Source organism: Melopsittacus undulatus, chromosome 1 (assembly GCF_012275295.1).
Source record: "Melopsittacus undulatus isolate bMelUnd1 chromosome 1, bMelUnd1.mat.Z, whole genome shotgun sequence".
In the NCBI taxonomy this organism is placed as follows: domain Eukaryota; kingdom Metazoa; phylum Chordata; class Aves; order Psittaciformes; family Psittaculidae; genus Melopsittacus; species Melopsittacus undulatus.
In genome coordinates, this window is record NC_047527.1 from 1,310,799 (window position 1) to 1,334,132 (window position 23,334).

General features: G+C 51.5%; 1 protein-coding gene across 1 annotated transcript in view; it reads right to left on the reverse strand.

The window, feature by feature from the left end:
• Positions 1-18,611, reverse strand: part of ARHGAP39 (Rho GTPase activating protein 39) — a 107,888-nt gene extending 89,277 nt beyond the window's left edge. Inside the window, 1 exon segment of the mRNA XM_034065008.1 lies at positions 18,508-18,611. Within this exon segment, the coding sequence (XP_033920899.1) occupies positions 18,508-18,518 (11 nt within the window). The 5' untranslated portion in view covers positions 18,519-18,611.
• Positions 18,612-23,334: the final 4,723 nt, after the last annotated feature.

A 23,334-nucleotide genomic window follows, 5' to 3' on the forward strand; every position in this document is an offset into this window, starting at 1 on the left:
CTGGCCTTGAGCACTGCCAGGGATGGGGCAGCCACAGCTTCTCTGGGCACCCTGTGCCAGCGCCTCAGCACCCTCATAGGAAAGAGCTTGTGCCTAAGAGCTCAGCTCAGTTTCCCCTCGGGCAGGTTCAAGCCATTCCCATTGTCCCATCCCTGCATCCCTTGTCCCATCCCCGCATCCCTTGTCCCATCCCTGCATCCCTTGTCCCAAGCCCCTCTCCATGTTCCCTGCAGGCAAACCTTACCATGGTATTTTATGGGAGATGACAGTTGTTATTTAAGCATGGAGGAGATGTTGTCTTCAAAACTGGCTCTGCCTGTCTTGCACAGCCCAGGTTTCGGGTGATGCTCCCATCTCTCCCTATCAAAGTGCTCTCTGCACACACCTCTCCCATGCTTCAGCAGAAGCATTTACCACCAGAAACCAGTCTGAACCGCTCTGGATGTTCTCCAAGTGACTAAAGTGAAGTGTCTATGGGGAATGCATGCAGTCAGCTTGATATTGGCCATACAGAGGCCATGGGTTTGGCTGTGGGATGTTGGAGAGGAAAGCCTATCTAACGTGGAGGCGATCAAAGAGCACAGTGCTTAAGAAAGCAAGAAGAAATAGGGACAAATAGGTGCTGCCAGCCAACAGGGAAAGGCAAAATGATCTCAAAGGCTATACTGGGGGGAAACCCCCACTTTGAAGTCATGACACAGTCAGAGGTCCTGATTGCTCTGCTCTGCTTTCACTCAAGCCTTGTACCAAACCCTGGCCTCCGGATGGGAGCCTCAGCATCTTGTATCCCATCACTTGGAAGAGCAGATGGCCACAGATGGTTAACCTGAGCCATGTGCACTAACTCTCATCTGCTCTCCATCGGCAGCACCAATGGCCTGAGCAATGACCTGCCCCTTTAGGCACTGGAGCTGCTCTCAGGTCTCCTCTTCAGGAGCCTTCTCTTCTCTCAGCCTGGCTCCAGAGCAGGGATGCTCCAGCCCCTGCAGCATCTCCACCAGCTCCAACACTTTCCAGTTCCCACCTAGAGCCAAGTACATCCTTGCCCATGCACTGGGGTTAAGGCTGTCGATGGTGCTGGGCTCCCAGCACACTGAGGATCACTGCCCAAAGATGTCCTCTGCTGAGGACAGGACCTCCATTGTTGGGATAAGACCATTCCAATGTGCTGGGCTTTAAAAATACATTACAAAATACATTTTAAAGGGGAAATAGGGACTTCCAGACAGGCTGAACGTGGGTCTGAGCATCCATATCTCTAAGCAACACCTTCAAATCACCCAGCATTCCCACTCGGCTCAATTCAGCCCTTCTGGACACTAATAGCTCTGAGCCACATCAGAGCTGAAGGGATCTCAAAGTCAATGATCCGTGCTTTTAAAAGCCACAGTCACAAATTGCAGTTAAAAATGAGGCAAGAGGATGATGAGTGGAGAAGAGGAATTTCTTAAACATCAAAGGTGGGATTTTTCCCAGCACTTCCATGATTTATTGCTACTTTGGCTGATAAATGGCTTTAGAAGTGAGAGCTGGAACCAGAGACAAGCTGAAGATGGGCTTGCTCCCCACTAACCAGGCAAGGCTGGGTTAGGGTTAGGAAGGGTTAAGGTTAGGGTTAGGAAGGGTTAGGGTTAGGTTAGGAAGTGAAGATGCGCTTGCTCCCCACTAACCAGGCAAGGCTGGGTTAGGGTTAGGAAGGGTTAAGGTTAGGGTTAGGAAGGGTTAGGGTTAGGTTAGGAAGTGAAGATGCACTTGCTCCCCACTAACCAGGCAAGGCTGGGTTAGGGTTAGGAAGGGTTAAGGTTAGGGTTAGGGTTAGGAAGGGTTAAGGTTAGGGTTAGGAAGGGTTAGGGTTAGGTTAGGAATTGAAGATGCGCTTGCTCCCCATGAACCAGGCAAGGCTGGAATTGGAGTGGGATAGAACATGTGTAGACACCCATTGAGGTGCATCCTAAAGCAAAAGCCCCACATCATCCTGCCCCACTCCTCCATTTGCCTCTTTGCACTTGAAACGTGAAAAACCCCAAGCCCTACAGTGGCTTTAAATAGGAATGGACACCATCAGACACCAGTAACAGCCCCAGTGCTGTGTGAGCACCAGTAAGCAGCTCAACGATGGTCCAGCCATTACTCTAAGAGCACTCTGTGTGTCGGCAGGAATTTAGTCCTAAAGCACTTTCCTTTTCCTCCCTCCTTGTCCGATGGACACAGAACACAATGGTTTAAGTGACTAATCAATACAGGGAGCTATAAACCCCAAATCGGGTTACGGCTGCATTAGACGCATTCGTGCACTGTGGTTCATGGAGTATTGAGTATTTCCAATATTCCCCTTCTCCAGCTGCCATAGGAGAGCTCCTAAGTCAGATGGAAAATCTGCTCCAGCCATTTGCACCTTATAAAGCACTTTAAGGCTTTTCCTTCCTTTTAGCTGCTAAAAGAAGATTTGTGAGCAATAAATGAACCCGAAAGACTGAGGGCAGCAAGTGCATCACACAAACTGGTTGACCAAGTTGGAAGAGTTCTATGTAACATCTCCACTCCATTTATCCCAAGGAATACACAGAAAAGGCATCCCTTAGGAATAGGTTTCAATGCAGTGGGTTAAAGGGTAGAAGCTAGGGCAACAATACAACTTCAGTTTCAGAGCTGAGCTCAAGGAAGAGAGAGCACTCAGCACCATCAAGCTGCATGGCTTAGGAAGGTAAATTTGGGCTCAGCTCCCCAGGAACCATAAGAGCATCAGTTGGAAGGTGCAGGATGGATTCCACCAACAAGGCAATTCAAGCTCTATGTGATGATGTGCCTCCTCTTCCTCCATCCCACATCTCACAAGCTGGATGCTCACAAACACATCCTTGCTCTGCCTGGAAATCTATTGGGTTTTGAAGCTTTAGGAACAGTATGAGAAGAGATTTCAAAGCAGGAATACATTGGATTTATCGTTGTTTAATACACAGAGCTCCTTGGAACCCATCCCACCCCTTTCTTCCTTTAAGGGATGCACTTGGAGCTGCCCTCCCATTTCCCAGCCTGTAAACCAAAAGGAATGCTTGGAAGACGACGGCCAGGAGATGAGATCCCCCCCACTTCGTCATTTCTATTTGTGTCCTGCCACGCTTGGATTCCAACTCGGGTTCTTTGTGCCTTTTGATCTTCTGTATCAAATGGATTGCTGCATTAAGGCTTCATTATCTTCCCAAGCCAAAAATACTCCAAGTATTGCAATAGCTCTGCTCTGAAAGGCAGCACTTCGTCTTCAGAAGAGACTTGCACAAGGAGAAAGCAGCATATTCAGCTACAAGCAGCATCAGGAGAGCTTTGTTTCAATCTCCTTCCTCCACTCACACTGATCAGGGTCTGCAACCAAGGTAGCAAGAGCAGAACCTGACCTTAAATGAGTTCTACTTTGTCTTTCATTCCTTTTGCCTTTGCAATTACAAAGAAAGGTGAATTACACAGTGCTCTGCATCACTTCCAAGTGTTCAATAGAATCATGGAATTCTTTAGGTGGGAAAAGGACTTTCAGGTCATGGAATGGGTTGGATGGGACCTTGAAGCTCATCCAGCTCCAACCATGGGCAGGGATCCCTTCCACTGGAGCAGGATGTTCCAAACCCCTGTGTCCAACCTGGCCTTGAGCACTGCCAGGGATGGGGCAGCCACAGCTTCTCTGGGAATCCTGAGATGAGCTCATCTATTCCTGCACTGCTTAACCACATACCCTGAAGGAATTCCATGACAAGAATGTCTGACTTTCCCCCAAAAAAACCCAAAATAAGCCAGAAAAGACATTAAATCTTCCCTATATTCTGCCTGAATTAAGTTTTCCTGGAATACATTTCATGTTCCCCATTTTCCCTGTTGTACCCACACGCTTCAGCTCCGAGTCGCATCCAAGACATAAAAGCAGCACATTACATGCAAAGATCATTCCAGAAGCCACTTCGGAGATGAACTTCTGCCCATGTCCTCATCACAACCACTTCCAAAGTCACCGTGTTCCCTTAGCCTGCGCTTCCCTTCATTCCTTATCACTATCAAAAAGCCTCTATGTCCTCTTGCTGCACGCAAGCATGATGCATACCCTGGAGCATCCTCTCCTTCCTTCACATCCACTTTCCTTCTTCCTACTTCATGTCTGGTTGTATTAACACTACATTTCCCCCCACGTTTCTACTTGGCCAATCCACCCTGACATCACCTTGTCCCTATTACTTATTACCTATATAAGGTTGAAGCCATTTATTGTGCATTCATTTCTTCCCTGCTACTTGCTAGCAAGGTTTTTGTGTCCCTCTTGCACGTTTGTGCCTTGATATTCCCTCTTCATAGGGATTTATTAGAAAGCAACTGATTTCCTGACCATGAAGAGTGGAGGTCACTGCATGGATGCTGCTCAAGTCAAAACACGTTTAGAGCCTTGAGTTTATACCAAGTTAAACCCAGTTCAAAGGTAAAACCAGCTCAAACAGCCACATCTCACCTTAAATGTGCCATGGACCAATGTTCTCAGTTTCAGAGTCCAGGGAGGAGAGGTTTCAATTGATTGCCATTGATCCCTGCTGTTAATTGCATCTTGTCTTCCTGCAGCCAATTCCTCCTCTTCCCATGTCTGGGATGCTTAATAGCATGAAACTCCCTCTGGATACCTTTCTGAATGCTGTCAACCAAGTTAATTCATCCATAACTTCGTTACAGGTGCTAGTTTGCATCCACATAGAGAGCTGCTAAGGAGGAAGGGAAAGTCTCCATCAACCTTGTGGAGGGAGCTGTGCCTTTGCCTCTCATAAGGGCTGGCTTTAACAACCAGGAGATCAACCAGCCTTTACATAGCTCCGGGATAAAGATCTTCCAAGAGGGAACTCACACAAGAGCATGGCAATGCTGTTTCAGCAAACTGTAGGATTAAAGCATCACTTAGGGAATGGGAAAATAAAGGATATCCAGCAATATTTAACATTGGGATGTTTAAACCCTTAGGAGATGTTCACCTCTTAAGTTCAAATGCTCCCAACACAGCCAAGATATGCACTAGAGCTCTGCTGAGAGCCCCTTTAAAAGCTTTGCCATCACTCCCAAACCCCTTTGAGCACCCTGCTCCAGTGCAAGGTGTCCCTGCCCATCACAGAGCATTGGAACTGGATGAGCTTTAAGGTCCCTTCCAACCCAAACCATTCTATGATTCAATGAGGTTGATTCTGTGACTCAATGGGGTTGGAACTGGATGATCTTTAAAGGTCCTTTCCCACCCAAACCATTCTATGATTCAATGATTCTCTGATAAAGCAATTCCCATCTCCTGACCTCCCAGGACCACAGGGATGAAGGCAACATCCTCTGTCAGGATATGGGATGCTGGGCTATTAAACCTTTGCTCCAACTTGCCATAAACAGCCTCCTTGATGCAGTTCTGCAGCAAATCACAACTGAAGCAGGGGGGTTTTGGGGGTTTACACCTGAAATCCTGCAATCTGAGCAAGCTGCATACCATAATGATCCCCATTCATTGAGGGATCATGCTAACATACCTGGATGTCTTAAAAAGGTATCAATACCTCTTAATAATCACAATCAAGAGATGGCCAAATAACTTCCAGCATTTCAAATGGCTGGTTAACCCCATTGGATCCCTACTTGGAAAGCAATCAGTGCAGTGGGAATGATGCAGAACTACCCCAAATGTGCCTAAATTCAGTGCTACGTCCTCCAGATGAACACATCCACAGGGATCTCCTCGCTTTGGGGTACATCCTGCATGCCTGGACTGAGCTGTGCAGGTCAGCACTGTGAGGCTTGACTTGAAGTTGTCAGCACAGTGAAGGATCAAGGGAAATGAAGCAATATTCCAGGGTAAAGGCAGTGCTTTTGCTGAAGACCACATCCAAAACAGAGCTGAATGAGTGGAGATAAGAGGAAAGCAGGGATGCGACAGACACTTCCCTGTGCACAGACACCGAAGCCAAAGGTTCACCTTGGGATGGGATGGAAAAATGCTGAGAATCATGGAATGGTTTGGGTTGGAAGGACCTTAAAGCTCATCCAGTTCCACAGGCAGGGACCCTTCCACTGGAGCAGGATGCTCCAAGCCCTGTGTCCAACCTGGCCTTGAGCACTGCCAGGGATGGGGCAGCCACAGCTTCTCCCTTCAACCCCTTCCAGTGTCCCAGCACCCTAATGGTAAAGAACTTCTTCCCAACATCCCATCTCTTAACTCTTCCCTGTTCCCTTTGGAGCCATTCCTCCTCATCCCATCCCTGCCTCCCTTGTCCCAAGCCCCTCTCCAGCTTTCCTGCAGCCCCTTTAGGCACTGGAGCTGCTCTCAGGTCTCCCCTTCAGCAGCCTTCTCTTGCCCAGGCTGCCCCAGCCCAGCTCTAGAGCAGGGATGCTCCAGCATTTCCATCACCTCCTCTGGTCTCTCTCCAGCAGCTCCACATCCCTCTTGTATTGGGGGTGGATGCAGCATTCCAGGTAATCCCAAGGGTTAATGATCTCTACCCTCCAGGACAGTCTGAAAGGGATGATGAGCAGAGAAAGCAGCGCTGGGATCATCCTTCTGTGGGTGGAGATACATGAATCACCAATAACCTTTAATTACTTCAATGTGCACATTTGCAGTAGCCTCTGCAGGTCCATTTCCCAAGCTGACAGATCCTCCAGGATGAATCCAACCCCAGGACATCTGTTCATGGCACCAGCTCATTAAATTCACTGCTCTAGCCTTAATTTTCCCCATATAGGCATTTTGCACTGTTCATATCTGACAAAGGGGACAAAGAAGGGAAGCAGAATTCCAGGCTTGGGCTTTAAGCAGTTGGGCTGGAGAAGAGAAGGCTTTGGGTAGACCTTAGAGCATCTCCAGTGCCTAAATGACTATTGGAGCTGCTTGCAACCAGATGAGCTTTAAGGTCCCTTCCAACCCAACCCATTCCATGATTCTCTGTTACTTTAGCGAGTCAAGGTTCCTTCTAAGCAAATGGAGGGGTCTGTATCCATTTGAATCCTTTTAGCAATAGGGAAAATACAGAAATCCATAGATGCACTTTTGGATACTCCTGGCATATGTCTCTCCATCTGCACTCGGAGCACGTGGATAACGTGGCTAAAAACACTTGCAGATAACGCTGTATAAATTTTCCCCCTGTGCAGTGGAAATGTCATTCATTAAGGCTTGAAATTAGGGGGAAAAAAACAACCTTTTGGGGTATGGTTTTGCAGGGAGATTGACACACAAAGCGAGTGTACATTGGTGCGACAGGTAAGGCTTGTGTCTGGTGGTATAACCGCACACTTCAATGCACCCTACCCATGCCTGGGGACAAGGCAAGGCTTTAGAAGGGAAGCAGGCTCACTTTGCATTAGCTTGGAGATGTGCAGACATTATGTGTGGCTGTCATATAGTTGATAATGAAAGAAAACGACTTCATTTTGGCACCCTGGCGTGGGATGCTCCAAGCCAGACAAACAGGCTGAGCCTACGAGATGTCCCCTCTGTTTCAGTGTTCCAGATCCCACTGTGAACAACAGCTTGGGTTGGAAAGGAGCTTAAAGCTCATCCAGTTCCAAGCAGTTCCTGCAGCCCCTTTAGGCACTGGAGCTGCTCTCAGGTCTCCCCAGCCCAGCTCTCCCAGCCTGGCTCCAGAGCAGGGATGCTCCAGCCCCTGCAGCATCCCCATGGCCTCCTGTGGACTCCGCATCCCTCTCGTGTTGGAGGCCACAGAGCCGGCCACAGTATTCCAGATGGGAGCAACAGGCAGGAACACTTGGAGTCAATAGGAATGAATGCTCACAATACACCTCTCAGCACTGAGCACATGAAATGAGGCAGGCACAGCAAGACGAATACAACCTGTGGCTTACAGCTCTGGATCAGATGCTGCCTACACAGAGGAGTAGCCAACAACAGAGGGTTCTGCTGCCAGACCTGTTCCTCCTGCACTCCAAGCTTGGCTTCTAGCAAGGGTCTGTGTTGGTCTTCCTGCTCTGAGCATCAGCTTCTCAGATGATAGCAGATGTCAACCTGGGGATGATGGAACAATGCAGTGTGGGGGGAAACATGTTCATCCCATAGCCCTCTCCAACCTCATTCTCTGCTCTAAGTCATGTCTAGGAGCATGGTTGGCTCTTTTCAACCTCCAGCACCAAACCCTACATTTTGACAGCTAAGGCCTCATAGGAAAGCCCTTTAGTCTTGCCTCAGCTTGAAGCCCAATGGTAGAACACACCATGGTAAGGCAGGCATTGTACCATCGCAATAACCCCAATTCATGCACTCCAAACAAGTCTCCTCTTCCTACTGTCACGGTTGGATGTTCGAGGTACATTACTCACCCTGAGCCAAAAACCCTATAGAATTTCCCCATGGATAAGGCAAAAAGAGAGCTAAACCAGAAAACATCCTCAAGTGGTCTCCAAACCACATTCCCTTCCCAGGGAGGGTTACTTGGTGAGCACCTACTCCCTCTATGGAATCCGCAGCTACACCATGAGCTCCTCAAGGTGACATTCAGATGTTAGATCTGCAGAGCTGGGAAGGGGGAAGGAAAAAGCTCCTAAAGGAAAGCAGCGTTGATGGATTCATTTGCAATGAATTCTGCCTCGCAGCCTGACAGATGCAACAGCATCCCTTGGAAATGGCACAGAAGGTAGCAGGAGGGAGGCAAATGCTCTCTGCAGCCTTGGATGGGGCAGGGGTGGAATGAGAGTCCTTGTAAGCTGAAATTGGAAGCAAAATAAAGAGCTTCTTATAGGCTTTTGATAGCCCACTGCATCAAGCCATGCTCATAGTGATGCTCCTCTGGTCCTTGTATTGTCTACATGGGAGACTCCAAGACAGCAATGCAAGACCTGCATCCCAGACAAGCCCATCGTGCCGAGGTCCTCATCCACACACAGCACAGCCTGCATCAGGAAGCTCTATGGGGGAAACACCATCAGCACAAGTTCTGCACCAGAGCTGGAATGCCATGGAGAGAGCTCAGAGTATGAGAAGGGGAAACAGGCAGAAAGAGGCCTTTGGTGGTTCCTGCTCCACCAGTCCCAGTGCATAACTCTGCATGGAGACCCTTCTATATTGTTGCATCCCAGTGCTGAAGAGGGGCTTATAAGGAAGATGGGGACAGATGTTTGAGTAGGGCCTGGAGTGATGGGGCAGAGCATCATGGCTTTAACCTGATAGAGGGGAGATGGAGATGAGCTCTTAGGCAGAAGCTGTTCCCTGTAAGGGTGCTGAGGCGCTGGCACAGGGTGCCCAGAGAAGCTGTGGCTGCCCCATCCCAAGGCCAGGTTGGACACAGGGGCTTGGAGCACCCTGCTCCAATGGAAGGGACCCTTGCCCATGGAAGGAGTTGGAGCTGGATGAGCTTTAAGGTCCCATCCAACCCAACGCATTCCATGTTTCCATCTATTGCCATGAAGGAGAAAGGCAAGAAACCCACTAAGGATGTCACAAAAGGGTTTTAAACCACTCAGACCTCAGCATCCTTCCTGCCTTGGATAGAAAGAAGAAAGCTTGCCATGCGGATGGCTCCTTTAGGTGTTCAGCTGTGGATGGCCTTGAGAGACAACCATCAGCAGCCTGGCTCAAGCAACCTCTTGCTCTCCTCCCCATACAGCCCCTGCATTCAACTCCAGCAAAGGCCAAAACAGGATCTCAACTCCAATAAAACACCCCAAGCAGCAGCAAAGGCAGCCAAATGGATGCAAAGCAGTGAATCCAAGTGCAGCAACCTCAGCAAACAGCCTGTCTTACACTCATTCCACCCAAATCCCATTGCTTTCCTAGGGGGAAAACCATACAGAGCCTGTTGATCCGGTCAGAGATGCGTGTAACTCACATTCCTCATCTCCTCCGCTCCCAATGGTCATTATGCTCCTTGTTTGTCTTTTCCTTTTTCCTCTAAGTCTTCCCAAACATTCCTGGCCACAGGAATTGCAGCCAGAGTCAGTGTTTTTGCTGTATTATCACTATTAAAGCCTTGGCCACTGCAGTACATGGAGAAGGTTCTACTGGATTTACTCCTGTCCCTGCCTTTGAGGGGCTGTGGCTTCCCAGATGCACCCACATGAGATTAAAGGCAGCAAAGCAGCTTATGAAGCAGAACCAGCAGCAGCCAGGAAGCCAACTTCAGGACTCAGAAAGAGCTTAAGAGACAGCTTAATTGCTAATACAAGTGATGATACATCTGCACATCCTCCAAAGCCTGAGCTGTGTTCCTTGCAGTGAGTAATGGGACAGATGGACACCAAAACCCAACCAAACCAACCCCAACGGCAGCAGAACCAAAGGAAGCAGAACAGGCTCTTCAAGAAGCAGCATTTTGCCTTTTGAGCCTAAACCTCATGTCTCAGCACACTGCTGCTGCTTTGTTCCTTGTCCTTTAAAGGATTTAGACTTCAAAGAGGGATGATTTGGTCTAAACAACCCAGCCAGACCATGGGTTGACTTAGAGTCATGCACTGGTTTGGGCTGGAAGGGCCCTTAACGCTCACCCAGTTCCAACCCCGTGCCATGGACAGGGACACCTTCCATTAGAGCAGGGTGCTCCAAACCCCATCCAACCTGGCCTTGAAAGTGGGATATAAGGAAGAACTTCTCCCTTATATCCAACCTAAACCTCCCCTGTTTCAACTTGAGCCCATCACCCCTTGTCCTAGCGCTACAACCGCTGATGAAGCATCCGTCTCCAGCATCCCTGTAGCCCCCTCCGGACTTAAGGAACCTCAATCCTACCCTTATTCCCACACCCCCTGTTACCCATCCTTCTCTTCTTTGCCATCCAGTGCAATGACCTCTCCCAGCTGTGCGTGAAGCGCTCTCAGGCTTGCAAGAAACACCATGGAAAGATCAATAGAGACCATAAACCTACAGCTCCAGTTGGCAGGGTAACGTCTGTGGCTGCTGAAGAGCCTGGCTTTCCAAACACGCTGCCTCTGGAAGTCATTTGCATGCAAGCAGAGCTGGGAGCAGAGAGGGGAGATCAATAGGAATGCATTGAGGCAGACAGGGAGATGTCATCACCTCGGCAAGAGGCAGCCCAGAAACCACACGCATCCCAATGGAGCAGACACGTGTGGTTTCTATAGGGGGAACAGCACACAGACAGTGCTGAGGCTCAAGTCTGACATGGTCCTGTGCTGCTTGGGGGTAAAGGAGGAGGCAGCATGGTCAGAACCAGTCATGGGGAAGAGAGTGGAGAGCAGAGCCCAGTGGGATCCCATTGCATGGGTACTGAAAACATCAAGGTGTCTTCCTATTTGTAGAATAGGGACAGCATTGGGATAGGGAGAGAAGGTTTAAGGGAGATCTTAGAGCAGCTCCAGTGCCTAAAGGGGCTGCAGGAGAGCTGGAGAGGGGCTTGGGACAAGGGATGCAGGGATGGGAGAATGGGAATGGCTTTAACCTGCCCGAGGGGAGACTGAGCTGAGCTCTGAGGCAGAAGCTGTTCCCTGTGAGGGTGCTGAGGCGCTGGCACAGGGTGCCCAGAGAAGCTGTGGCTGCCCCATCCCTGGCAGTGTTCAAGGCCAGGTTGTACACAGGGGCTTGGAGCATCCTGCTCCAGTGGAAGGGGTTGGGGTTGGAGCTGGATGGGTTTTAAGGTCCCATCCAACCCAACCCATTCCATACACACATGCACAATACAACCAGGTGAGAAACCCTAAGTTCTGACACTGCATTTTTACCCAGTACATCCTGAGGTTTCTACTCTAAATTACAACCCCCAGTCCCTACACATGGTGCTATAAAAGAGGAGACTTCAAACCACCTTTAGGACCAACACTGGTCCAAGCCTGGCTAAGTCACTGGTGGCCAGGAGAGCTGCCAACCCCTAGCATCCTTCCTCTATGCCACATTCAAGCCCAGATCCCACTTATCCTTGCTCCTTACACCTTCCCTTCATCCCAGCAAGGTCGTTCTTCACAGTTAAACTGTGTTTTAAAGAGTCAGCAAACTTTAACATCAGCCACAAGCCCAAACCTCTGCTCTGCAGCTGCAACATAACTCCCAATGACTGTTCAAGGCAGGAACAAACCCTTGTCTGTAAAATACAATAAGCAAAACCTCCTCTCCCTCTGACAGCCCATTTCAGGCCTCATTGGCTGTGAGTTTTATGAGATGTTAATCAACAATCAGAGATTTCCACATCTTTCGCTGCGGGATGAGTGGTTTCTGCTCTCTAAATGACCCCATTGGGTCACTGCACGTCACAGTTCACGAGTCCTCTCTTCCCATTCCCATCTCCTTCCTATTTAGAGTTTAAAAGCACTTTAATAAGTTGAAAATAGTGTTTTTCATTTGATTTTTCATTTCAGTTTTCATCAGACAATGCAGAGATGGGGACCTCCAGTTGCCTGTTCATCAGCTGGGATGGTGCTCATACAATGGTTTGGGTTGGGAAGAGCCCTAAAGCTCATCCAGTTCCAACCCCTTCCACTGGAGCAGGGTGCTCCAAGCCTCTGTGACCAACCTGGCCTTGAGCACTGACACAGATGGGGCAGCCACAGCTTCCATAGGCACCCAGTGCCAGTATCCCAACACTCCCAAAGGGAAGAACTTCATCCTCATCTCCAACCTGAACATTCCTTGTTTCAGTCTGAACCCATCACCCCTTGTCCTATCACTGCAGTTCCTGATGAAGAGTCCCTCTCCAGCATCCTTGTGCCCCCTTCAGACACTGGAAGCTGCTCTGAGGTCTCCACACAGCTTCTCTTCTCCAGGCTCAACAGCCCCAATGTTCTCAGCCTGGCTCCATACAGGAGCTGCTCCAGCCCCTAAAGCCAGAGCGATGTTTGACTCCTTAAAAACAGGCATCCATAGGGATTGCCTCTTGTAGGGCTGCTTGCGACAACACTGAAAGGGCAGGAAGAGCCCCAGCAGCCAGAGGAAGAAGCAGTCACCAGCTCTATTAAGGTCAGTGAAACAGCAAAGGATGAAGAACCTGAGCAATGGGAATTGTAACAGCTCCATGTGGTCCTTTCGCTCCCAGGCAGGAGCTGGGAAGAGCAAAGCAGCTCTGGGGGTTCCTGGGAGCAGTTCCAGGAGGAATTCCAAGGGCTTGGTGCAGATGCTGTCTAGAGAGTGCTCCCCTTCTTCCCCATAGCACCTGGAGGATGCTCATCCCTTGCCTTGGAATTCCAAATAGCCAGCCTGGATCAGATGCCGAGTGGGAAAAGAGCAGGATTACAGTGGAAAGGCTTCTTTTGGAGAAGAGGAAGAGGAAAAGCCTCTTCCTTTCTGGCTTCAATGCGTTATCTAGAGCATGTAAGGGAATAATCACTGAAGCAAAAGAGCAGGATGCAAAGCATCACTACTGAGGAGGGGATGCAATGAGCTGCTCCGGAGGGAAGAGGTCATGGTGACATTTGCAGCCATCTCCAGCAGCAGCCAGAATGACATTCCTGCTGATGTTTATTGTCTGGCCTAAGCATGTTCCAAGCAGCATTCCATAAAAACACTGCTGGGCAGTGACACTGGGCACAGGCAAGCCCAAAAGCCTGATGCAGGATGATGGATGCTCCATCCCCCAGAGCCAAGCCCCTCCATAGAGCTGCTGCAGTGTCAGGAACTTGCAGCCTGATAACATTATCCATCACTTTTAGTCCTGGCATCAGCCCAGTCCCTGCAGGCTGGGCTTTATTTGGTGCTTTCATTAAAGGTTGTTGGCTTTGCTTTGTTTAAAACGCTGTATATCCATAGAATCATGGAATCGTTCGTGTTGGAAGGGACCTTAAAGCTCCTCCAGTTCCAGCCCCTGCTCAACCCACTTCCAACCTAAATCCCCTTTGTTTCACCTTAAACCCATCACCCCTTGTATCAAGTTCACAAGGGACCAGAAGTGAACTAAAGCCTTTATCTTTCCATCACAAGCCTTTGGGATTGCTTCAAGCACAGTACCAGGACTTGAGCCTTGCCCAAACCAGTCTCAAACCAAGATTCCCAAGACACGATGCCTGCTATATGGATTATAGTTTACCTGGAAACTTCACCCAGGAAAGCTTGCCATGGACCTCCTGAAATGCAGGTTGAGGAGTCAAAGCAGCCTGATCCAGGGGAAATAATGGTCAGGTCCCTTGATCCGGACATTCCTAGAACAGGGATTTGGGAAGCTGCTCCTTGTTCACCATCTAAAGCAGGGGAAGCTGTCTGCACCAACATGCTGCATGCTTCTGCAGCTCCAGACTTCAACTCCATAGCCACATCCCACATGATAACACCATGAATTGATGGCATGCAGCTTAAAGACCTGGTTGAGACCAAAGTAGGTGACTCCATATCCAGGTACAGAACCCTGGATTCACCCAATTCCTTGGGATAGCTCCTCACAAAGCTTTAAACAAGCACAAAGATGAGAGAATTCCCTGCCTGGGGTTCTACCCAAGGGCATCAGGCTCCTCTTTAAAAGGACCTATGTGACCTTCTGCACTATGAGGGTGCTGAGGCACAGGGTGCCCAGAGATGCTGTGGATGCCCCATCCCTGGCAGTGCTCAAGGCCAGGTTGGACACAGGGCTTGGAGCATCCTGCTCTAATGGAAGGTGTTGAGATCCCTTCAATCCAACCCATTCCATGATTCCATGATGCTGCCAGAACCAGCTTCAGGATTATGGAGCCTTGGGGTCCTAACTGTGAGATGAGCTGCAGGTACCAACCCCAGTGTTAAAGATAGGGATGTCCCAACAGGCTGCTGGGGCTGTCCCAGGGTTTTTAATGTGGATGAGCAGCCACAGGGACAGGGCATCAAACCAACCATGCAGCAGGTGGTGGTGGAGCTGTTTGACAGCACATGCTCAGGAGATCTCCTGTTAAACTGATTGGGGTTGTTATTTTCCTATATAAGCCACATATTCCACAAAATACTTCCTTTTTGTATTATTATTATGTTGAAAGAATCTGGGATTCATTTCATTACCTAAAATGTAGTTTCCAGACAACTAATTGACAGGTTTGAGAAGCTTTCTCAACCACCATATATAGGCCCTATATTCTTGCTTCAAGACACAGCTCTTACCACTCATATAGTTAGAATACACAACCACACATCCCAGATTCCCAATACAGGCTGGAAGAATGATTTCCTTTTAAACCAGGATGAAAAGCCATCTTTGCCATGCACACAACCTGCATCATCTCACTGCTCCTATATGACCATGTTTGTTAGGGCACATGAACATACATTCATTAACCTTCATAAGGATGGGGCAGAGAACACCCAGCACCACTGTTAAACTCAACAGCTGTCTAGGACTGACCATCAAAACCACTTTGGGGTTGCAGACAGGGCAGAAAGTGGTTCCTGTCCACCAGTCATAGAATCCCAGACTGGTTTGGGTTGGAAGGGACCTTAAAGCCCATCCAGTTCCAACCCCTGCAATGGGCATGGACACCTTCCACTGGAGCAGGATGCTCCAAGCCCCTGTGTCCAACCTGGCCTTGAACACTGCCAGGGATGGGGCAGCCACAGCTTCCATAGGCACCCAGTGCCAGTGTCCCAACACTCCCACAGTAAAGAACTTCTTCCTTATCTCCAACCTGAACTCCCTCTGTTTCAGTCTGAACCCATCACCCCTTGTCCTGTCACTGCAATCCCTGATGATGAGTCCCTCTGCAGCATCCTTGTAGCCTCCTTCACACACTGGAAGCTGCTCTGAGGTCTCCATGCAGCTTCTCTTCTCCAGGCTGAACAGCCCCAATGTTCTCAGCCTGGCTCCATATGGGAGCTGCTCCAGCCCCTGAGCATCCTTATGGCCTCCTCCTGCATCTTTGAACCACCTCTTATTCAGCTGCAAGCTACAAAGCTCAGGCCTCTTCAGGCTGCATCTCTGCTCCCTTGGAGCTGTAGCTTAGGGGAGACTGGGGCACTTCTTCTCTTAAGGTATTCACGACCTAATTTAAGCCATGCAGATCATAGCATTAGGTACAGGCTCCTCGAATGAAGTTAACAATAAACCACCAGCATCCAGCTGCAAGCACCAGTATGGGCACTATTCATTCCATCAGGACCACAGCGGCTCCCTCCCCTCTTCCCAAGCCACTGGCAATTCCTGATGTCTCCCTAGCAGCTTCCTTTGAACCCATCTCCAAGCTCTTTTGGATGAGCTACATGAAGACATCTGGCTCGCAGACAGGGCAGCCCTTGCTTGGGCTGGATCTGCAGCAGGAAGAGCACAGCAACCATGGATTTCAGTGGGAATACCCCCTTGGAAGCATCAGGACAGAGACTTCCCTGGAGAATGAGGGCTTCGACATCCACCTTTATGCCCAAACATAGGCACTGAAGTAAGAAGAGCACTGAAACAATCTCTCCCAAGGGTATTCACATAACTGAAGCCATTTGGATTAACATTAAAGAGGCATTCAGACTTGACAAACAGCCCAGGTACTGCTGGAATGAGCCATCAGCAACTCAAACTGCAGCACAAAGTAACCCATATTTAATGGATTGGGGTGGGGGGTTGGAACTGGATGATCCTAAGCTCATTTCCAACCCAACCCAATCCAGGATTCTAAATGTGAGGCTGGGAATGTGGCTCTGGATCAACAGAGCACACGGAGCAGCCAGCACATAAGAAGTTACTGGTTGCTGCTGGGCAAGGATGCCCCAAACCCCATGGGTCTGTGCTCCCCTTGGAGGAAGGGGATCAGAGGTTGGTGCCTTGCACCCATCCTAAGGGAGGGGACAGAAGGAGATATGTTTCCTATGGGAAGGAGAAGCCAAGACGTGTAGGGCACAGCACAAACCATGGGAAGAGAACTCCTAGAGGGATTTATGTGAGCGCACAAGCCAAGATCTCCCATCCACCGGTTAATTCACACCCCACAGACACCAAATATGGTCTCCCCCCCCCAGCAACCAGAGGATGGAGATGTGAGGGCGTCGCTTCCCCCTCGGCACCAACCAAACCAGCTCTTGGCAACAGACTCACAGCAAGGTGCAACCACGCTGGCGTTAACCAGCATGTGATGTATTCACATTCACACTGCAGCTACCAGGGGATCAACCCATCAACCACCCATGGATGGTGAGAATGGACCTGGTGGTACCAATCTGGAGGCAGCCACAAGCAGCGCATCCCTGGTCCAAGCCACCTGCTGCTTGCAGGGATGCAAATCCCACCTCCCCCCCATTCCCGAGCTTCCCAAATGTGCTTTGGGAAGCATCTTTGGGGGTGTTGCTTCCCCAGCTGCGTGTGTCAGGTGAGGAACGGGAGCAGCAGCTGCGGGTTTCTCTGTAGAGGTCACTCAAGGGTTGATTCCTGCTCTCATCAAGGAAGGAGAAGGGAGGAAAACCCCCATCCTGCAGCTCGGGAAGCAGCAGAACAGCGCAGAAAGAGGGGGACCCCCCCCCAAAACAGCGGCTACAGCCCCAATTCCACCCCAAACCCCACAACTCGGGCATTCCTGCTCGCTCCGGGATCACTGCATCCCCTCCTCAGCGCTGCTGCAGCCCCATCCCTGCCTGCACCCTCTTCCCAGCGCATCCCTGCATCCACACCCACTGGAATGCCACCCTGTCCTCCCCCCCCCATCCTCCACGCACCCTCCTTCGCTCTGCCACACCTCACACTTCCATAAAAATACCTCGTCTGGATGCATCCCATGGAGAGGGATCCAGCCCATGCAATGATAACCCCCCCGCTTCCATAAAGCATCCATAGGGAGCAGGATGGGATTGGATCCAGCCCTTCCAGAACCCCTGCAAGGAGCAGAGGGTGGGATCCAGCCCCCCCCCCCATAACCCCCTATGAAGAGAAGGGCTGGATCCATCCCCCCCCCCGGGGAGCAGGGAAGGATCCAGGTCCTCCATAGGGAGCAGAATATGGGATCCAGCCCCTTCCATGGGGATATGGGTGGGATCCAGCCCCCCCCAAAGGGAAGCAAGGTGGGAAACAGCCTCTCCATAGGGAGCAAAGGGTGGGATCCAGCCCCCCCCCACCCCTTCACCAGCACCCCCTGGAAATTAGGGTGGGGTTGGGATCCACCATCCCCCCCCCCCAATGCATCCATAGGGAACTGGGGGGGGAGCATCCCGACCCCCCCCCCCCCCCAATGCACCAAAACCAGAGGGGGGGGGCACATTCACCCCCCTGCACGCACCCACAGCAGCAGGGTGGGGTTGGGCTCCGAAGCTACACCCTGCGGAGCGCAGGGGGATGCTGCTGCTCCCCCCCCCCATCGCTATGGGGCCCCCCATAAGGCGCATCCCCCCCTATATACATACACAGAGAACACCCCCTGCCCCCCAAACACCACAGATACCCCCAAAAAGGGACCGGTTGGGGGGCAAACACCCCTCCGAGCCCCTCCAACAGGCGAAAGCACCCCAAAAACCCGTATTATATGGGGGGGTGGGCGCATATAAGACCCCCCACAACGAAATAAAGCGCCCCCCCCCCCCCCCCAGCACCCTGACCCCCCCCCCAAGGGTGGGAGCCGCTTCCATCGGGCAGCTCGGGGGGGTTCAACCCCCCCCCTCCATGAAGCCCCCCCCCCCGCGGTGCCGGTGCTCACCTCTCCGCCATGTTCCCGGCGGTCCCTACCGCAGGGCAGCGCCGGTGCTGGCGATGGCTCCGCTCCCGGTCCGGGCTCCCATGGTCCGTGTGTTCACCCCCTCCCCTCCCCCACCCCAAAGGTAACCGGATCCCCCCCCCCCCCCAAACGACCCCCGGTGCCTCCGGTGAGCCCCCCCCCTCCCCACGCCACCGACTCAGGCCGCCGCCGACGGCGCGCCCGCGCGCGCCGCGTCCCCGCCGTCACCAGCGACAACGGCCAATGGGGAGCGGCGAAAGGGGCGTGGCTCTGGAGATGGGACACGCCCCCAGGGTGGTTTGGCCACGCCCACTTTGCATAAAGGGGGGGGGAGGAGGAGCAGGGGATGATGGGAGTCGTAGTTCGGGGGCAGCGCGGAGGGTGAGGGTGCGCATGCGCGGTGGGCCGCACGCGTGTGCGCGGCGGGGGTGTTGCGGGGCACGAGCGTGTGCAAGAGCACGTGCGCGGAGCAGAGGGCACGTGACGGGGGGCGGTGCACGTGTGTGAGGACACGTGTGTGCGGACACACATGTGTATGTACAGGGCACGTGTGTACCCAATGCACACGTGTGTGCGGACACACATGTGCATGTGCATGTACAGGGCACGTGTGTACCCAATGCACACGTGTGTGCGGACACACATGTGCATGTGCATGTACGGGGCACGTGTGTACCCAATGCGCACGCGTGTGAGGACACGTGTGTGCGGACACATGTGCATGTGCATGTACAGGGCACGTGTGTACCCAATGCGCATGCATGTGAGGACACGTGTGTGTGTGGACACACATGTGCATGTACAGGGCACGTGTGTACCCAATGCACACACGTGTGAGGACACGTGTGTTCGGACACACGTGCATGTGCATGTGCAGGGCACATGTGTACCCAATGCACACGCATGTGAGGACACGTGTGTGTGGACACACATGTGCACGTGCATGTACAGGGCACGTGTGTACCCAATGCACACGTGTGTGAGGACACACATGCATGTGCATGTACAGGGCACGTGTGTACCCGATGCACACGCGTGTGAGGACACGTGTGTGCGGACACACGTGTGCATGTACAGGGCACGTGTGTACCCGATGCACACGCGTGTGAGGACATGTGTGTGCGGACACACGTGTGCATGTGCATGTACAGGGCACGTCTGTACCGGATGCACACGTGTGTGAGGACACGTGTGTGCGGATACACATGTGCATGTGCTTGTGCATGTACAGGGCACGTGTGTACCCCCGTGGACATGTATGCACACTGGACATACGTGTGCACATATGTGTGTTACATGCGCGTGAACACACATGTGCCCAGGGTGCAGACACATCCAAGTAACATATATCCATGTACACGCTACACACTTAACTGCACATACATGTGCACATCAGTTACATGTATAAACACATTGAACATTCATGTGCATCCATGTTACACTTGCAAACATGGCGCACATACTTCTGAGTGCCCTTTACACGTGTGAACATGGTGCACATACATGTTCATGCTGGTTACACATGTACACACAACACACATGTTGCACATACACACCTCGCACACACATGCATACACTTAGCACATACATGCACACTGTGCATATTTACTGTGCACTCACTTGCACATGTATGTGCACACATGTAAAGAAGTGTGTGTGCAGATGCAACTGCATGTAACGTACATACGTGTACTCAGTGCACGCACGTGTGCATGCAAGTGCTCAAGCCTGGCATGCAGCCATGTACATATACGTGTGCATGCAGCACGCTGCACATGGAGCCAGTTTGCACACATGGTCTGTGTGTGGACATGTGTGCACATTGGTCATACGTGTGTGCCTGTGTCACATGCACATGAACACGTGTGTGTGCACAGAGTACAAACATGTGTGGTACATGTATGTACAGACCTGCACATACACACGTGCACTGGAGGTTTGTGCACCTACACACAGCACACGCTTTAGTGCACATACATGTGCTCACATGTGGTGTACATGCTCACATGTGGTGGTACGTGTGCATGTATGCACTGCACACACACGTGTGCACCCAATGCAAGCAGTGCCCTGCAGCAATGTACCCAGGACACACATACATGTTCACACCAGTCACCTCTGTAAACATGTTGCATATTCATGTGTGTGCTCATTACACATGTAAACATGGTTCACACACATATGCACACCAGTTCCATGTGCAAACACCGCACACATGTTGCACATACACGCCTTGCACATCCATGCATGCGTTGTGTGGTACATAACATGCATGCACGCTGGCACATACATGCACACTGTGTGTGTGTCTACTGTGCACTCACATGCACATGTATGTGCAGACACAGCACACGTGTGTTACCTACATGCACCAGGTGGACACATATACACAGCACATGTGTGTGCCCTTACAGACTGCCTAAACATACATAAGGTGCACAGTGCCCATGTATGTCCATATGCACACACATATGACTATACAACATGCTGCACACATGGCACATACATGTGCACAAAGACATGCACCTGTAGACTGGTCCTGGTCCCTCCCATTCCCATTCCTGGGACTGGATGGGTTCCCAGCTTGGGGTCCCAGCTGCCATTTGTCCCCTCTGGTCTACACCTTCTCTTATCACCTCAGTTAATCCATTTCCCATCACCTTGCTCCTCATGAGCCACTGGATGTTTCCTCATGGGATGCTCCTCTCATGTGTAAAGGGGGGCACCCGAATCATGGAATGGTTTGGGTTGGAAGGGACCTTAAAGCTCATTCAGCTCCAACCCCTGCCATGGGCAGGGATCTCTTCCACTGGAGCAGCTGCTCCAAGCCCCTGTGTCCAACCTGGCCTTGAACACTGCCAGGGATGGGGCAGCCACAGCTTCTCTGGGCACCCTGTGCCAGCGCCTCAGCACCCTCACAGGGAACAGCTTCTGCCTAAGAGCTCAGCTCAGTCTCCCCTCGGGCAGGTTCAAGCCATTCCCCTTGGCCTGTCCCTACAGGCCCTTGTCCCAAGCCCCTCTCCAGGTTTCCTGCAGCCCCTTTAGGCACTGGAGCTGCTCTCAGGTCTCCCCTTCATGCAGCAGAGGGGCAGGATCCCCTCCCTGAGCTGCTGCTCACGCTCTGGGGGTGCAGCCCAGCACATGGGGGGGTTCTGGGCTCAAGTGCTCACTGAAGCCAGATCATGGGGAGCTTCTCGTCCTTCTCCTGAGGGCTGCTTGCCATCTATCCATCCATCCATCCATCCATCCATCCATCCATCCATCCATCCATCACCCATCCATCCATCCATCCACATCCACCCATCCATTCATCCATCCGTCCATCCCTCCATCCATCCATCCATCCGTCCATCCATCCACCCATCCATTCACCCATCCATCCCCCAAGCTTCTCTTTGTGCCTGGGATTGCCCAAACCCATGTGCACACCTTGCGCTCCCAGGTACAGCATGTTGCTTATAGAGAAGATGAGGGTTGGGGTCCTGCTGACACCCCCAGCCCCATCCTCATTGTCCCTACAGAGGGGCAGCATGGATGGTGCCTCAGCATCCCTTGGGATGCTCGCAGCAGTGGCTGCTATGGCAGAGGCACCCACCCAGTCACTGATACTCAACAAGGTGTTGAAGATACCCCTGCTCCTTGCATTGGGGTTGCACTGGATGACCTTTATGGGTGCTCTGCAGCCCAGAACATGCTATGACTCAGTGCAGGAGGTCTGGAGACTGCTTCTACATCCCCAGCTCTCCTAAGATGAAGATCTGGCTGCAAGCATCAGTTCACCCAAGCTACATCCCTGAGCTCTGGGCTTTGGGCTCTTCCTTGACCCTTCCAGGCCATGGCCTCCCTTCTCTCCTGGCAACCTTGAAGCATATTGCCCTGTCTTGTATACCTTGTGATGGATGCAAGGTGCCAACATCCCCAACCCATGAGCACCCACTGTGTCTATTGCCATGGAAACCAAAACTAGGATGCTTTAGTGTTTTTAAGCTGGATAAAGACTTGAAACAAATCCCTGACAATTAAAGAAGAGAGGAAATGACAAAAAGAAATGGACCCTTCCATTAAGCTCTATCTACAACAGCTACAGCAGCATCAACCCCATATCAGCTCCATCCCAATTCCACTTATCCACATCTCTGTGTGGGCTGGGAGATGGAGGCTCTGGGATCAACCAGGGGCTGTAGGGACATGGAGGTGTGGACATGCTCTTGAAGGCAAGCACATGGACAGCTTTCACCACCTCTAACCTGGTCAACAGGATGGTTGCTTGTGCCAGGAGCATCCTCATGGCCATGGGTCCCTGTACCCAGCTCCTGGCTTTATGCTGCAAGGTTTTACCTCTTCTGGACCCAGATTGCTCATCACAGGATCATGGAATGGTTTGGGTTGGAAGGGACCTTGAAGCTCATCCATTTCCAGCCCTCTGTGATGGGCAGGGACACCTTCCATAGAGCAGGATGCTCCAAGCCCCTGTGTCCAACCTGGCCTTGAACACTGCCAGGGATGGGGCAGCCACAGCTTCTCTGGACGTTCCTCTTGCTTATCCCAAGCCCAAACCAATGTGGGATGCAAACATCAAAAAGGCATCCCCATGGTGGGACAAGGGATATGGGTTGGGAAGGTCCATGGAGTCCTGGCACAAGGAGAAACCATGAGAGTGAGCCACACATGAGTGTCCCAAGGACCTTGAAGCACAGAAGAAAGGTGACATGGACACCAGAAGTGGTGGGGCAGTGGCTTTGGGATGCCTCAGTGAATGGGGGAACATGGCAAAGCCCCACATGGCTGGTTCAAGCACTGCATGGATGC